Consider the following 17330-nt stretch of genomic DNA (forward strand, 5'->3'; position numbering starts at 1 on the left):
AAAAAAAACTTGTTTATTTTTTGTTCTTTTTCAAAAGAAAATAATCGAGACGGTTATCTGCATGCAAAAAGTTCATCTAGAAAAATTGTAATGAAAAGAAGCAGACAATGAAACCACACTCGTTGACTAAATAAATAAATAAATGACGGTTATTGTGGTTTTGTGAATTAATATGACAATTTTTTTATTTATTTTTTTTTTTTGAAACAGAAAATTTATGCTCTTTTAAACATAATTTTAATAGGTAAATAAAAGCTTTTTATAATAAATTACGAGATTTTATTCGTTAGTTAATTAATTTTTACAGTATTTTTATTTTTTTTTTATAAAATTATCTATAAAAAAATTTAAAGTTTCTTTTTAGAGAAATTTTTAATATTTTTTTTAGCTTTGAGTTTTTTACTTTAATTTTTTGCCTAATTTTTTAAATTAAAAATTTTAGTAATTTTTTTTATACCAAATTTTGGCAAAAATTTTTTACTTGAAATTTTTTTAAAAAATAAAATTCTTCAGAAAATTTATTATTTTCTCATTTTTGTACTCCTCATGAATTATTTGTGAATGAGGAGTACAAAACTGAGAAGCGAACAAATTTTCTGAGAATTTTCATTGTGATGTATACAAAAATGTGAACTTGGCTTTTTTTAAACCAATAAAGTTGAAAATATTCAATTTTGAGGAGTTAAAAAATGTAAAATTTTTATATTTTGGTGAAAAAATTTCTAAGGAGTACAAAATTGTAAAATTGTCACTTTTTTATTATTGTTTTCAGATAACTCACAACTCTTGCCTCTATTTCCATCGAAATTTTAATAATAAACTCTTCAGAAGTTATTTTTATCATTCGTGGAAGGAAAAAAAATATGATGCCGATGATAAGACAAAAATTGTAAATGTAAGAAAAATAGCTTGAATCAGCAGAAAAACGATTTTCAAATTTTTAACGGCTAATTGACATTTACAAATTTTTCAGTTAAATCTCTAAAGTTAACTGTTTTATTTTGAAAAAATATTTAATTAAATAAATTTAATTAATTGAAATTAATTTAAAAAAAATAACTAATTATAATATTTAAATATTATGCTTACGAAATTTAATTATTTTTTTTTTAAATATATGTTTTTTTTTCTTAATTTTTTTTTTATAAAATTTCTTTTAAACTTTATTTACAAATTTTTGCAAAATTGAATGGAAAATTTTCTCACAAAAGAGCAATTAACCTCTCAATGAATTGCGATTCTGATCTCTTATTTTTCTTGTTAAATATTAAAAATTATAACTTTATTCATCATATCACGTATCCTTCTTACAAAGATAGAAGAAAGAACAAAATTGCAAGTTCTTGGTAGAAAAAAGGGAATTTATTTACGTCAGAGCTCTAGACTATAATCATTAATTTCACTCGATGGGGTAACAATCGAAAGTAATTTTTCATCAATAAAAACTCTCCCGTAGTAAAGAAGAAAAAAAACGAATAAAAAATGTGTTGCACCAATTAAGGGTTAATGAAGTTATTTTTCTCCCGGATACTAAAAGACGTCATCATCTATTAACTCTTTCTTTAAAAAAAAAAAAATAAACAGAAATTTACTTAAAGAAAAAAATTATGAAAAATTGCACAAAAATGCGCAAAAAAACGACATTAAATATCACAAGGACGACCAGAATGAAGATTCATATAAACATTTTTTTTTAATGTACGATCATCGTCAGCTAAAAAACAACAATTATACTACTCAACTTCGAGACATCGAAAATTGTTAACAATGAAATGATTGACGGACTTTGCATACTTTAAATCACTGGTTCGCAGGTATGTCATTACAATGCCCTTTAACGATGATAAAATGGAACGAAGTCAGCATAAAAATGTCTTTCGTATCGAACTCATCAATAATTTTTTGGGATGAGTTATTTTCGCTAAGAAGGTCGTTTTTTGTCTGTTTCAACGAAAAATTGCGAAAAATGTTATTTTTTATCAACTCGTGATCCATCAAAATGCTTCCGATGACATTATTTTTCATCAGTTTGTTGATTTCCGTGGATTTCCATAAATAAATAAATAAACAAATTGCGTAGCAATTCATTCAACATAAAAAAAAATTCTAACAGGATTGATAATATTACAAAATTTTACACGTTTTTAATTCACGAGGTGATCAAGTTTAAATTTTCATTGTTTGTCAACTGTTAATTGATAATTCTACGATTAGTTAATTGAATTTGTAAATTCAACGAGGGATGAGACATAATGACTTTTTTCGTTTCCGGATTCCATTGGAGCTCGGGTTAATTTGCGTGTTTTTATTGTTTCAAAGGACTGAAACAGGAATCGTGTCATGTAAAGTGCGCAGGAACACGTTAAATGACCTTTGTAATTATTTTACATTTACCAAGCCATTGAGTACGAAAAAAATCGCATAAAAAGGTAAACAACTTAAAATTGTATGAAATTCACGCAAATATTTGATTTTTTTCTAAACCAAATTTTTTTAACTTGAATTTTGTAACAAAATTGAAGGTTAGAGATTTTTTGGTAGATTCCCGTATTTATTTTATCAGTAAACTGTGAATAACAAAATTTAATACGTAACGCGAAAAAAAAATGTAATTGTCTTGCAATTTGTTAAATGCAATTACTGGACAATGTAAAGCCACTTAAGTGAACCGTTGCTCGGTCACATGCGTCAATTTATGCATGTTCCATCGATTAGATCAAGATTCACTTTTTAATTGTCTCCGGCTGAGACCACACAATGACGTTATAACCCATTCAACTCGGATTAACTTAATTGAATTGTTATTCTCGGAAAAGTTTTGTGCATATTGATCGACATTTAATGAACTTTTTCGCGCCCTCAGGGCAATCTGTTTAATGATAATGAGACAATGGAAAGAAATCATTTTGCATTTCATAACGAGCGACATCAAAAAAAGGAGAATCAGAGGATGAATGAGACAAAAAGAGAAGAAAGAAAGTGTGTCATGGTTAAATGTATCATCGTAAATTCGTGAATAAGTACTGACCTACCATATCTCTTTAATTTTTGAGTATATGTTTAACAAGACGTGATAACACGTAAACTTCTTGCATGATGCTCATTATGAACGTTTAATGACTTGAGAAGTTGATTTAAAGAGATAATTATTATTTTATATATTTTTTTTGTTTGCTTAATATTCATAATGAAGTGATTTGAGTTAATTAGATTTTTAACTACGATGGATTTTGAGTGATAAAATTGTTTTGTTTAAAATTAGCTGAAATTGTTCTAAGGGTTTTGTGCTAAATTGGGATAAACAAAATAAAATGTTAACATGATTTGATTTCAAAAGGGAATCCAAGTTTTCGGACTTGTTAATGCTCGAATATAGAACATAATAAAAACCCGAGAGTTAAAAAAATAAGGACTATAAGTCTCTTTTTAACAGCTAGTTTAATATAGAATTAAACTAAATTTGAACAATTAATGTCTTTAATCCAATAGAATAGAATAATGAAAATATAATTAATCAAATTTTGTGGATCAGTTGTATTCCTAAAATTTAAAAGGTCTAATGACACTTAGGAAAAAATAATCTGCTGCCTTTAAGACCAACTATTGCGATTCTTTTGAGGCATTTTTCATTTTTTCTACACAAACAGCAATGTGCGTATTACTAGAGTGGGTTGCAAACATATTTTGGGCATCTCTGGTGCATGGAATTACTTTTTTTTGATTTACATACCAGGGTTAGATATATTAAGAGATCAGTGGAATTTATTCACATAAAATTGCATGTTACTATTTGGACTCCTTGTAAAATTTCTCATAAGATGTTCAGTGCTTTCTTTGTCTTGTTTAAGTTTTTGTTTACATTTGAAACATTTTTTCCATAAATGTTCCATTAATTGTTTCTTTAGTTTTCCTACAACATTATGAAGAACGGTTGCTTAGATTTTACAATTTTTTTTGATATCTCTTGAGGTTTGAGGACCATTAAATTAATTTCATTTTTGATATCGTGCCAGTAAAATTCATTTTTAAGCCGTTTGCTTGCTTGGTTCTGTATCTTTTAGATTTTTGAATTCATTTGACTAAAAAAGCCCTCTGGATGGATTGTAAAATTATATTTAAAACTTTAGAATTTTTTGCCTTAGCTCTTTCTATATGTTGAAATTTCAGATTTACTCTTGACGCTTTGTTATGTTCCTTTTGATTTCTTGATTTATTAATTCTAGAAAAAAAAAAAGTTTTTATGGTCAAATATTTCCGATTTTACGTCATAAAACAAAATTTTTGAAGATTTCTTTAAAGTTTAAGTCCTATTTATGTTTAAAGTTTTTTAACGAAATACTCGAGCTTCAATCGAGCACGTTAACCTTCAACCCCTCAAATCACAAAAATCCTCAACCCTTTATGAAAAAAATCCATTTTGTTGATGATTGATAAGGTAATTCACACGACCTTTAATAAGCTCCTTTCTAAAATACAAAATTAATTCCATTCTTCCGTTCTGCCCTTATTATTTTTATTACGCAACCAGACTCGACTTGATAGAATGCACAAAAAAAAACGTCTTTCAAAGAAGACGAAGAAAGAATATCAAGGCAATTTTCCCGTCTCCCAACGATCATTGAAACTTCTCGATGACCTTCTGCGCTGAACTTCCCTGTGAATGTTACGGTTTTCGTTCGCTATCATAAAAAAAAGTATAAATAAACCAGCAATAAGGAACAAAAAAATATGAAGAAAAAAACGCAATTCCCTTTCGAATTTTTCAAGTGCACGGTGAACCGAATGACCGCCGAAGGTAAATGACCGCAATTAATGACATTTTTGCGCATTTGTCACCTACGTCGTTTGCGAAAAAAGTGTCAAGTTGTTATGAAATGGTTCGGGGGGTAAAATGTTAAAGTTGAGAAGAAACAATTTCGAACGACATTGAGCTACTTTGGTTCTGAAGAATTTCGGAAGATTGCTTAAAGTTTGTGATAACCTTGCATGAAAATGAGTTGAGGTACATTAAGCGGCTCATTAACAACAAACACGATCAGAGAACTTTGGCAACTTTACAAATAACTTACGATGTGAACTTTTTTTTTGCACTAAACACTTGTAGTAACACTAAGTAATTATCATTTATGGTTTAATTTTTTTAATAAATAATTATTTTAATCTAATAATTGCACTTATTTTGTTTTTGTGGCAAGGTTACTTTTTCGTTCTATTAATGACGTGGAAAACGGAAGTTTTCAAACTTTTAATTATATTTCGATTGGTAAACACTAAAATTAATTTTCACCCACGCAGAGAATTTTTACGAGGCACTTTCCATTCTTGACACATATTTCAAGTTTAACTTGTAGTGATGCACTTTTGGCTCGGCCGAAATTCGACAAACAAATAACGCCAAAAAATTATTGCCTTACTTGATCGCGTGAACTATGTAATGCAACTGGTGCATTTTGCCCGATTACATAATAGTAAATAAGAAATTCAGGTATAATCAAGTGCATTTTTCTTACATAAAGGCATTTAATTTCAGGTTCTTTCATGGCGCGACGTACCTACCTCTCGCGTACATCTTGTTGTTGTTGTTGTCGCGTAATAATGTAATAAAAATAATAATAAATTCAATGCAACATATACATCGTACGACGAAAAAAACTTAAAAATTTTTTTCTGCATCTTGTCGACCTTGAGAGATTTTTTTTGCGATTTAATACATAAACATGCGAGTCGAGCACGTCGTCGAAATCATCGGACGATCGGTGTGGTTTGGACATCATGACTTCATGTAATAAAGACGTTCTTCGTCAGAGGTTCGTTGCAACATCTTTCAAAAAATGTTTAAAAAAATCTTCAAGAAAAAATAATTTTTTACCCACTAGGCTTTTCGAGGTAAATTGATTTATTTATTACTGTTTTGTAACAACTTTTTTTTATTCTTGATGTTGGATTTTCGTAAGCAACGTGATAATATAGGCCGATTACATAAACGCAAACGAACGGTCCTTGCTTGATATTTATCTTCCTTGAATTTACTGGCGTTAAATACTTTAACAAAAAAAAAATTGTTTAAAAAAAAGTTAATCGGATCAGAATTAGACTTAAATAAAAAAGTGTTGAAATGTTGAAGGTTTTTGTTTCAAAAACAAAAATTATGTAAGTTTTGTAAGATCCGAATAAGATCTTAAGAAGCGCGAAAGACTTTTGAGAATCCTCGAGCAATTTAAAACCACGTGGCTATTTTGACATTCCAAGAGGTAATTCACCCGAAAAACTCGTGACGTAAAAACAAAAAGTTTAATACGGAAAGAATTCTGGATTTCATTGATAATATTTTTTGCCGAAAAAAAAAAAAATTCGCAACTGTTTTACTTTCTAAAAAATTATTCATGAACTTGAATTTTTTGTTAAAGTCAATGTGTTTTGGTGCAATTTTTGTCGTGTTTCGGAGAACTTTTGCTCGTCATGTTGTGTGAAAGGACGTTTATTGATCTGTTTCACGTTTTCTTGGAAATATTAAATGAGTGGTATGAAAATGATAAATGTCAAGAATTTTTTGGCGCCAATTTTTGTTTGAGGTTAGAATTAGGATGAGATCATATATTTAAAGTAAGAAAAGGTAGATGAAGTGCTTAAACTCAAGTTTTATTTAATCATATGAGATTTTGAAATATAGAATATAACTTTGCATGAATGTGCCATGAAAAAAATTGTCGAAAAACCATTAGACATATTTTTTTATTTAGAGGCTTAACTTTGAGTTTAAGTCTGCAGAAAAGCTTCAAATTTAGAATAATAAATTATAAGTCAAGTATTTTTTAAAAGCTTTCTTTCGCAACTTTATTGTATTTTTTTCAAAAATCTGTTAACTGAACCAAAACATTTTTCATGATGAAACACGTGCCCTAAAAATCAATCACTGCTTAAAAACTTGATATTTTTATGGCACTTTTCTTAATTTGCAAAACGTATTGTGAATTTTTTTATACAGTTACGGTCATAAAATATAGTTTTTTTTAATATTTAATCCTGAATACTGTTTTGTAAAATATTCATGAGTTTTTGGATATTTTATCACAATTGCATTGAGTATTTTAACACCTTTTTAACAGAGTAAGTTAAACTAACCTGTTATTAACTTGACATATACCTAGAAGGTATTGGTTATCGTTGCTTATTGATTCTCTTTATCCAACTTTGTCAATTTTTAGTACTCTTGGACATTAATAAAAAATAATGCGAGGAACAATCAATCTTTATTCAAAAAGAGGGTTCTTTGAAAAACTTGAGAAAAAAAAAATCGATAAAATTTAAAGTTCTATGAAGCTTTAGAAATCAATCTCAATAATGTAATATAAATTATAATTTCATTAACAGATACTTAGTAATTTAAATGTTCAAAGTATGTCAGTTACTCGACAATACTCTAAATATTTCCAATAATATTTATAATTCGTTAAGCTTTGTATTTGTACTGTGACCAAATTGTCTTTGCAAAAACAGGCATTTTAAAAAATTTTGTAATGAATTAACAAATCACTGATTCTAATGTGTGTGCTACTTGCATAGCTACTAATACATTAACAAATGTCATTCATTCAGACGAAGTTCAAGCCAGACATGGAAAAAGTTTATTTTTACCCGGGAACCAAACTCATGTCCCAAAATTATATTTACCCCAAGATTTTGAAAAAAATCACAAATTAAGTCAATTTTATACATTTTCTAAGTAATTCTACAAATTTTAATTTTTAAATTATAAAATTTTCCCATTTTACTCTTAAAAATTCAATATTTCTTTATGATTTTTGTAAATTTCCCGCACTTTCTCCAGGACCGGTTCAGGCTCGAACCGATGTTTTTATTACTATGCAAGTCCTAGTAGAAATCCACTTGACTATGTTGAGTCGAAGAATTGGTTGATCTTATTTCAAGAGCCTTTTAGTCAAATCAGAAGTATAGAAATTTTGTTTCACGATTTCGTAAAAATATTACAACTTTTTAAAAGTGTTATTTAGTATCACCAAAATTTCATCAGATTTTATTTAAGTAAACAATATATTTTCCAAAGATTCCTTTTGAATTCGAAAATTTTGTTGGATTACCAATACAAGCCTAATTTTTTATGAGAATCATTAACATTCAACGATTCTGCTGTAAAAAGTACTGGAATAATTGAAGAAAAAAATCAAGAACTCCTGAAGATAGATGATCCATTCTACATATTTTTTTACTCGTCAGTTTTTTTGCTCTTCACTTAGCAAAAAATACTTCCTATTCCTCTCTTAAACTTAACAATAAAAAACGGAAAATCTTATACTTACGTGGAGTAATATCGGAAACCCAATGATTGAATATTCCTCGTCCAATATTCCATAATGTCAATATCATTTTAAGCCTTCACTCAAGATTTCAACACTTTTTCACTCTATTTCACTGTCCTTGATCACTTTTTTTCTATTAAATTAAATTTCAATGAATTTCCTAACAATATTCACAAATTATTGCAATTTATTTTGCATTTGACCTTGACACACTTATTTTGCTTGACATTTCATCAAGTATCACAATTAGCTTTTAAAATTCCTTATTGAACAAATTTTCACTTTTTTAACGCCCACAAAAGTCACGAGGTTTCAAAAATTTCCGTCACCCAAAGGGAAAAATCGATCTTAATCCCTTCAATTGCAAAAAACGACTAAATGGTCCGACCGAGAATTTGACATTCAATCATTTCGATCTATCAGATATGCTCATATGAGTACATTAGCAAGTTACCCTTACCAAAAAATTATTACTTTGTCTAAGATTTGTCTGTGAAGTCGCACAAAAGTACAAAACTTCGCATGATTCATTAGTTTAATTGAACTTAAAGGTAATAAGAAGTCTGAACTTGGCTTTATATTCAAAAATAATTCATTTTAAGAGTAAAATTATAAAAAAAATCGCAAATTTACAGTAACCTCTCAATATTTAAACGCTGCACAAAACGTGAACGAACTCATCAGCTGTGTTTACCAAAAAAATTTGAATGAACTACGTTAACGAACCCCCCTAAAATATGGTATGCGCACAATTTATGTGCAATGGCAACAAATTTATATAAAGCCAAAAATGTGTAAAATTTTGTCTTAGTCTCTCGTACATTGTTGTAGTTTTAAGGAAGGTTCCCCCGAAGAAAAGAAGTCACAATTTTATTTTTTTTTCATTGTTTACAAACAAATATTTGAGTGTTAAGTGAAATAATTAAAAGGTTCGTTCAAAGTTTATTCAATTAAAAGCTTCTTTATGTGTGAAATATAAAAGAAAATCAAACAAAAATTGAGTTTTTGTTAAAATATTGATTAAAATAGGAGCAACAAGAAGCGGAAATGTCACTTGTTGCACTTTTGGTGTCAAAATAAAAGTTCCGCATTGCAGTATTATTGCATAACTTCCTAAATTTCGGGTCAATTTTTGAGTTCAAGTGCTTGTCAAACACAAAAATTGCATCAAAAACAAACATTTAATGAACTCTTGAACATAAAAAAACTCTTTAACGCAATTTCCCTCACCAAAATTTTTTTGTTACTTAATTTTAGTGTAAAAAAATACTCTACTTACCTTTTTTGTCGAGTCATTCAAGTAAATTCTTTAATTTTTTCAGCATGGACATCTTAAATCGCCTCAACATCTTTGAAGGCACCAAAGTCGAGCGATGGTGGAATCATATCTTTGTTGAATTAGCTGATCCGCGAACAAATGATTGGTTTCTCATGCGAAATCCCATACATGGCTTGCTCATAATTGCTGCCTACTTGTACTTTGTGACTTCATGGGGACCGAAATTCATGGCGAACCGGAAGCCATTCAAGATGCAAAAGTTGCTAATTGTCTACAATGCAATTCAGGTAGTGGTCAGTTGCATTCTTGTGTATGAAGCTGTTACCGGAGCTTACTTTTTCGGCAAATATAGTTTCAAGTGTGAGCCAGTTGATCGTTCACGGAGTCCGGAAGCCATGAGAGTAAGTTTTTTATTTAAAAATTTAAAATAAATTCTTACCTTTTTCAATTTTCAGGCAGCTCGTGCTTTTTATTGGTACTTTTTGGCAAAAATCTCGGAATTATTAGACACAGTGTTCTTCGTGCTGCGTAAAAAAGACAAACAAATCAGCTTTTTGCATCTCTACCATCACACAGGAATGCCAATGATTAGTTGGGGTTGCACCAAATACTTCCCCGGAGGTCATGCCGCCTTCATCGGAATGGTTAACTCGATGGTTCATATCGTCATGTACTTTTACTACTTTTTGAGCGCCCTCGGACCACAGTGGCAAAAGTATTTGTGGTGGAAAAAGTACATTACAACAATGCAAATGATCCAATTTGGACTTTGTTTCCTTCATTCGGCGCAACTTTTGTGGAACGACTGCGGATTTCCACGCTGGTCTATCTTCTTTACACTTCCTAATGCGATTTTCTTCTACTTTTTGTTCAACGACTTCTACCAGAAATCGTACAAAGCTCGTCAAGATAAGCGAGATGCTGCGGAAAAGTTCTCGCGGGAACAACAAAAGGAATTTAGTAATGGATTTTTGAATGGAAATCGTGATAGCGCACACCAAAATGGCAAAAAGATTCATTAAACAATCAAAAAAGTTACTTAGTTAGGAAACAGTATTAGGGAATTTACAAACTCTTATCAATCAGTGACGACAATGACTTATCACATAAAATACTCTTGTTACATGACACGTTTTTACAATAGTTACTCAGTCAATTAATTACATAGATATACTATATACTACATATATACGCATATATATACTATATATATTATATATACACTATATTTTTGAGTATATATTCTATATATATCATAATTTTTGCTATATATAATATATATCGTATATATAGTACACATACATATATCGAAACACTTCCATTAGCGATAAAATGTTTGAAAAAAATAAAGTTGTTAATTTTTATGAAAATTTGACTCTAGATGGCGCAACACTCAGCATCGTCCATGTTGTCATCGCCGCCCGAACAGCAAATTTTGATACAGCAATAAATGCAGCAACACCAAGCAAGGCAACTTCCCGCGCCCCCGCCTCCAGAGTTGTTATTTTGCGTCGGTGGCATGGGGGGTTGATATGTAGGTTGTTGATACCCGGGCTGTGGATACCCTGGCTGTGGATATGGAGGCTGTCCTTGATACGATTGATCTTGGGGTGGAAATCCTCCATACGGCATCGGCTGGGGCGGGTTTTGGTACATTGGGGGTTGTTGAGTTACTGTTTGGTACGACATTTTGCGACTAAATGCTTTGTGAACGAAGATTTTTGCATTATTTATAACTACGATTGCGATTTGAAGCGGATATGAGACACTTCCGGAGCCTTATCTTAACTAAAATTCACATGATTTCTACGTGGAATGGATTTAAGTTGCTATAGAGTGAATTATTTCTCCTTTTTCGGCTCTTCTTCGGCAGGGTCCTTGCATTTTTCTTCCATTTTGGCGTAAAGTTTTTCGTATTCCGCTTGGTTTCGTTTTAAATAGCCGGGAAAGATGAAAACTGCGTTTATGAGTTTGAAGAGAACCCATCCAGAGATTACTAAGCAAAGGTAGGTGCTGGATGTTTTGACCTTTTATGAAGAAAATTTACGTAAAATTTCAAGAAATTTTTAGTAAATGCAGTTAAAAAATTCTTACCATTTCCCAATAATCAACTTTGACCTGTTGATGCTTCATTTTAAATAAAAATTTGAATGCCTTGAGTGTCCTTGTCAATGTCTCTTATCGGAATACCTGAATGAAAAGGAAAAGCAAATAAAGTGTCGAATTGACTTTGAATCGTAACCATAACAGCAATAAAGACAACATAACGTTGATGAGCGCACACGTGAGGATTAATAATTCATGTGTGGTTTTTACTTTCGTTCACCTGCATTTGTCGCGTCGATGTTCAGGTGCATTATTATTTTTAGTGTGATTGATTTACGGTCTTTAAACAGCATTTAATGACATTTTGATGAAACATTTTTAACGTTTATTATATTTGAATCATGAAATGATAGTGGCGCCATCTAACAAAGATCTCACATCCCGCCTTTTTTCGACACGTGCTTGATCTCTTGTAATCAATACATTTTTCGATCAGTTCAGTTCGATCATTTATCAGGAAATTGATAAATATGAAAATAAACTTGAAATTGATCAAAATTTATGGAAAAGTGCTTTGGATGTCTTTCGAATGGTTCTGAAGCTTAAAAATTGAAAAATCAAAAATCTAAAAATAAGGGAATTTATCAAAAAATTTCTCAGAGAGATACTAATTTATCATTTTTTAATCATTTTATAACTCAAAACTGCAAAAAAATTTAAACTGAAAAAATTTTTTTTCTTTGACACAGTTTTGATTTGAAAACTAAATCAAGAACAAAACTGTGTCAAAAACTATGTCAAAAACTATGTCAAAGCCATTTTTGTCAAATCTTGCTCTAAATGGATAAAAATTTGTCAGAGGGCTCTATTTTATCATTTTTAATCATTTTATAACTCAAAACTGCCAAAAAATTGAAACTGAAAAAATTTTTTTTCTTTGACACAGTTTTGATTTGAAAACTAAATCAAGAACAAAACTGTGTCAAAAACTATGTCAAAAACTGTGTCAAAGCCATTTTTGTCAAATTTTGCTCTAAATGGATAAAAATTTGTCAGAGGGCTCTAATTTATCATTTTTAATCATTTTATAACTCAAAACTGCAAAAAAATTGAAACTGAAAAAAATTTTTTTCTTTGACACAGTTTTGATTTGAAAACTAAATCAAGAACAAAACTGTGTCAAATCTCCAAATGGATAAAAATTTGTCAGAAGGCTCTAATTTATCATTTTTAATCATTTTATAACTCAAAACTGCAAAAAAATTGAAACTGAAAAAAATTTTTTTCTTTGACACAGTTTTGATTTGAAAACTAAATCAAGAACAAAACTGTGTCAAAAACTATGTCAAAAACTGTGTCAAAGCAATTTTTGTCAAATCTTGCTCTAAATGGATAAAAATTTGTCAGAGGGCTCTAATTTATCATTTTTAATCATTTTATAACTCAAAAAATTGAAACTGCACAAAAAATTCAAGAAAAAACTGAAAAACTATGTTGTGTCAAAGCCATTTTTGTCAAATTTTGCTCTAAATGGATAAAAATTTGTCACACAGTTTTTAAAAACTAAATCAAGAACAAAACTGTGTCAAAAACTATGTCAAAAACTGTGTCAAAGCAATTTTTGTCAAATCTTGCTCTAAATGGATAAAAATTTGTCAGAGGGCTCTAATTTATCATTTTTAATCATTTTATAACTCAAAACTGCAAAAAAATTGAAACTGAAAAAATTTTTTTTCTTTGACACAGTTTTGATTTGAAAACTAAATCAAGAACAAAACTGTGTCAAAAACTATGTCAAAAACTGTGTCAAAGCCATTTTTGTCAAATTTTGCTCTAAATGGATAAAAATTTGTCAGAGGGCTCTAATTTATCATTTTTAATAATTTTATAACTCAAAACTGCAAAAAAATTGAAACTGAAAAAATTTTTTTTCTTTGACACAGTTTTGATTTGAAAACTAAATCAAGAACAAAACTGTGTCAAAAACTGTGTCAAAGCAATTTTTGACAAATCTTGCTCCAAATGGATAAAAATTTGTCAGGGGGCTCTAATTTATCATTTTTAATCATTTTATAACTTAAAATTGCCAAAAAATTGAAAATTAAGTTTTTTTTATTTCAAACTTTCAGTTCTCTTTCTGCTTAAAATTGATAAAAAAAAATTAGGATATTATTTCTTATTATTTTCTTTTATTATTTCTTGACTTTTTAAGAAAATTCCAATGAACTTCTTTTTCTAAATTTTACTAATTTATTTATCAAAAATTTAGTTTTTCAATTTTTAATTAAAAATATCTAAATTTTTAGATTACTTGACCTTGAACCAAAAAAAAAAAATCACCAAAATTTTAACAGAAACTCAATTCAAATACTTCCCCTTTTTAAAAATGAAAACGAATCATTAACCGCTAACTCCAACTTAGCGTTTATCTGCGTATTTTTTGAAACTTCTCCAATTTTAAAAGTTCGTTATTCAATAAACAAATTCAAGAAACTCCAACCAACGAACGACTTATGAAAAGCGAAACACAAAAAAAAATTAAACACTGTTGGGCATTTTCATTATAATTGCGAATACAGGTCGTACATGCATTTTTTACGTTGTTGTACCTTTGACTGGAGATTTGTTTGTCGTTCATTACGAACGTTTTCAACTTCTGTATTCTTTTTTTTTCTTGTTTCGTTTATTGTACCGTGTTATTATTTTATTTCATTTCTGAACATTTTCCTTTGTTTCATTTCAAAAAGCTTTTCATTTATGATTTTGACACCAAGGGCAATGAATTAATAAATTGCAATTTGTTTTTTTTTGCTTGGAGATTCTGTTCTGGAGATTCTTTTGTTTTGTTCCATTGATGAAAATTACAAACTTGTTGCTTATTGCAATTTTCTTTGCTGAAAAGCCCAAATTTTAAATAAAATTTCGTCTCGTTGACGATAATTTTAATCAAAAACAGAAGATTTTAAAGTTTTCTCTGTCTCTGTCGCTGATTATACGACTAAATTTCAATCCGAGAAAACTTTTTTTTAGTTTTTTTTTAATTCCCAGTGGGACGAAATCACCTTTTTTAAGGCCTAAAGTCTTGGAAATACGACTTTTGAACTTTTACATAAGGAATTTTTAAAATTTTAATATATTTTGGAAAAAAAAAATAATTTTAGACCGCTCCAAATTTTTTTCGAACTTTTTGTCCCATGCCCCATTTCAAAAGTCGAAAATCCAATAGGGAAAAAAAAGTTAAAAATTTCATCAAAATTGACCATTTTTTGGTCTTTTTCTATATTTTTTCAAGAAATTTTCAAAAATTTTTTAAAATATTTTCAAATTTCAAAGTTTTTTTTAATAAAAAAACAAAATTTATTTGAATTTTCTTCTCTAAAAATAATTTAAAAAAAAATTATTTTTCAAAATTTTTTGACAGTTATTTTAATGAAATATTTTTGTTTACATTTTTAACTTGAAATACTCTGAGATCAATTTTAAATCATCAAATCTCAGTGTAAATACCACAAAAACTAATAAAATATTCATTAAGGGCCCAAATTTGATAAAATTTTGTCATTTTGTATGAAATAGTATTTCAAAACTTTTTTTTTATTTTGCCCCCCCCCCATTTTGAAAAAAATCTTTTGGGACAAAAACATCGGCAAAAATTTGGAACGGCCTTATTTTGGAAAAAAAATTATTTTATTTTTTTTAAAAAAAATAAAAATTTCGAAAAATTTCTATGTAAAAGTTTAAAAGCCTTATTTTCAAGCCCCAGAGCCTAAAAAAAGGTCATTTCGTCCCACATGGTTCAGAGAGACAGGAACGCGAGTACAATAACAATACAAACAATCATTATTTTTACTTACAAAACAATACGTCTGCTTCATTGAATCATCTTCCCTTCTATCTGTTTTTTTTTGTAGCTAAAACAATCAACAACACACAAAGCTAAAGGGAGATAAATATAAATACAAAGTGGAGAAATGTACAACAAGTGATTGCATTCATTGTTTTTCGTCGTTTCAGGTTTCTTTTTAACTTTTTTTTTTCATGGCAGCAACGAAGATGAAATGATGCGACTCAATGCACCGTGTTCATGTTTGCAACAAAAGGAAACGACAACATACGGAAAAAAAGGTAAACCAGTCACATTAGTGGTGTAATGAAAAACTTTTTTTTTCGTTCGTTCGTTGTTATTGTTGCTCGCTCGCTGAACTTTGATTGTTAAGAAACTTTTTCATTTTTTTCGAAACATCTTTCCCAGTTTGTTCTCTTGTGTGTCTTTTGCCAATCCAATCACACAAAATACTGTAAAAACATGATAATGCACGAATGCACCACCGAAAGATTTTGATTTTCTTGTAGAATTTTTCTTTTCTTTCAGTTGGCTGAGATTTGGCGTTTTTTTTTTTTGTTGTGAAAAACAATCACATCCAGGCGCATCCCGCGTTGTTGCAACAAAAGAGTGTGTTTGTGATTTATTGTGCAAACATTTTTATTATATTTAACAATTTTTCGTTGTATTAATTTTTTCAGGCTTGAAGGCAGCTTTATGGCTTACAGATGTTTTTCCAGGGGGTTTTTCGTGAGAATTTCAGAAATAAAACTCATTTACTTTTAGCTGATAATGAAAGCATATAGCAAGCTTCTGTTTTTGATGAGATAAAAAGTTGATAATATTTCTTGGAAAATCTGTTTAATGTGCTTTTTGTTGAGATTTGCAGATTAGTGATCAAAGAGTTAGTTAATGATGCAATAGATGGCGCTTTGAAATGTTCTTGAGTAATTGAAATAATCCAAAGGCGTCATTCATGGCGTTGGCAAAAATAGGGCATTTTTTGACCCTCACCCCCCCTATAATCGTAAACCGTCGAAATTCAACAACCCCCCTAATTTACGACGTGTTTTTTAACATGACCCCCCCCCCCTCACTGAAAAGGAAATTTTTAGTACCAGTTCAAATTTCAATAAAAGCTCGTGAAAAGTTATAAAAAAAAACTCAAATTAATGAAAATTTAAAAAAAAAGATTACAAAGTCTGAAATACTCCAAAAATTATTATAAATAATTCAAAACGAAAAATTTATAAATCGTGAATATGGCATATTTTTACGACGTCATACGTTTCTGTTTTTTTAACATTTGACAATAATATAATTTTTTATTTATTTTTTTTAAATAAAAATGTATTAAAAATAAACAAAATTAAATAAATTTCAAAAATTTTCAAAAATAAGAATTATAAAAAAAAATTCTATATTCATTAAAAGAAGAGATTTTTAAATTCTTTTTGAATTTGCTACATTACGGTAATTACAAATTAAATTTTAAAAGAGCGATTCTGTATTTCAGTAAAATTCAAATTCAGTCAAGAACTAAAATTTTAGGCTTTTTCAATACAAAAAAATTTAAAGCTTCTAAAAAAATTTAAATTTTCTAAAATATCAGAAACAAATAAGGAAGACATAAAAATATTTGAAATACTGAAATAAATGAAGTTTTAACCAAAAATTCAAGTTTTACGTTTATTTTAAATATTTTCAATAAAAAAAGGTTAAAAAATTAGCTACAATGCCATAAACAGAGTATAAACTACAAAACACTCAAAATTTTGATAAATTCATAGAAAATATTTTGTTTTTCAATTTCTCAAAGAAAATTACTATTTTTTTAAATTTATTTGTAAAATATGAAATATTA

The 17330-nt window shown here is 28.8% G+C and overlaps 1 protein-coding gene across 1 annotated transcript; it reads left to right on the forward strand.

Moving 5' to 3' along the window:
• Positions 1 to 9106: 9106 nt before the first annotated feature.
• Positions 9107 to 10769, forward strand: LOC134834969 (very long chain fatty acid elongase AAEL008004-like). Its single transcript, XM_063849805.1, has 3 exons — positions 9107 to 9247; positions 9641 to 9998; positions 10053 to 10769. Exons 2-3 carry the CDS (start codon positions 9642 to 9644, stop codon positions 10617 to 10619), a joined length of 924 nt encoding a protein of 307 aa, XP_063705875.1. The 5' UTR covers positions 9107 to 9247; position 9641; the 3' UTR covers positions 10620 to 10769.
• Positions 10770 to 17330: the final 6561 nt, after the last annotated feature.

This window comes from Culicoides brevitarsis, chromosome 3 (assembly GCF_036172545.1).
Source record: "Culicoides brevitarsis isolate CSIRO-B50_1 chromosome 3, AGI_CSIRO_Cbre_v1, whole genome shotgun sequence".
Taxonomy (NCBI): domain Eukaryota; kingdom Metazoa; phylum Arthropoda; class Insecta; order Diptera; family Ceratopogonidae; genus Culicoides; species Culicoides brevitarsis.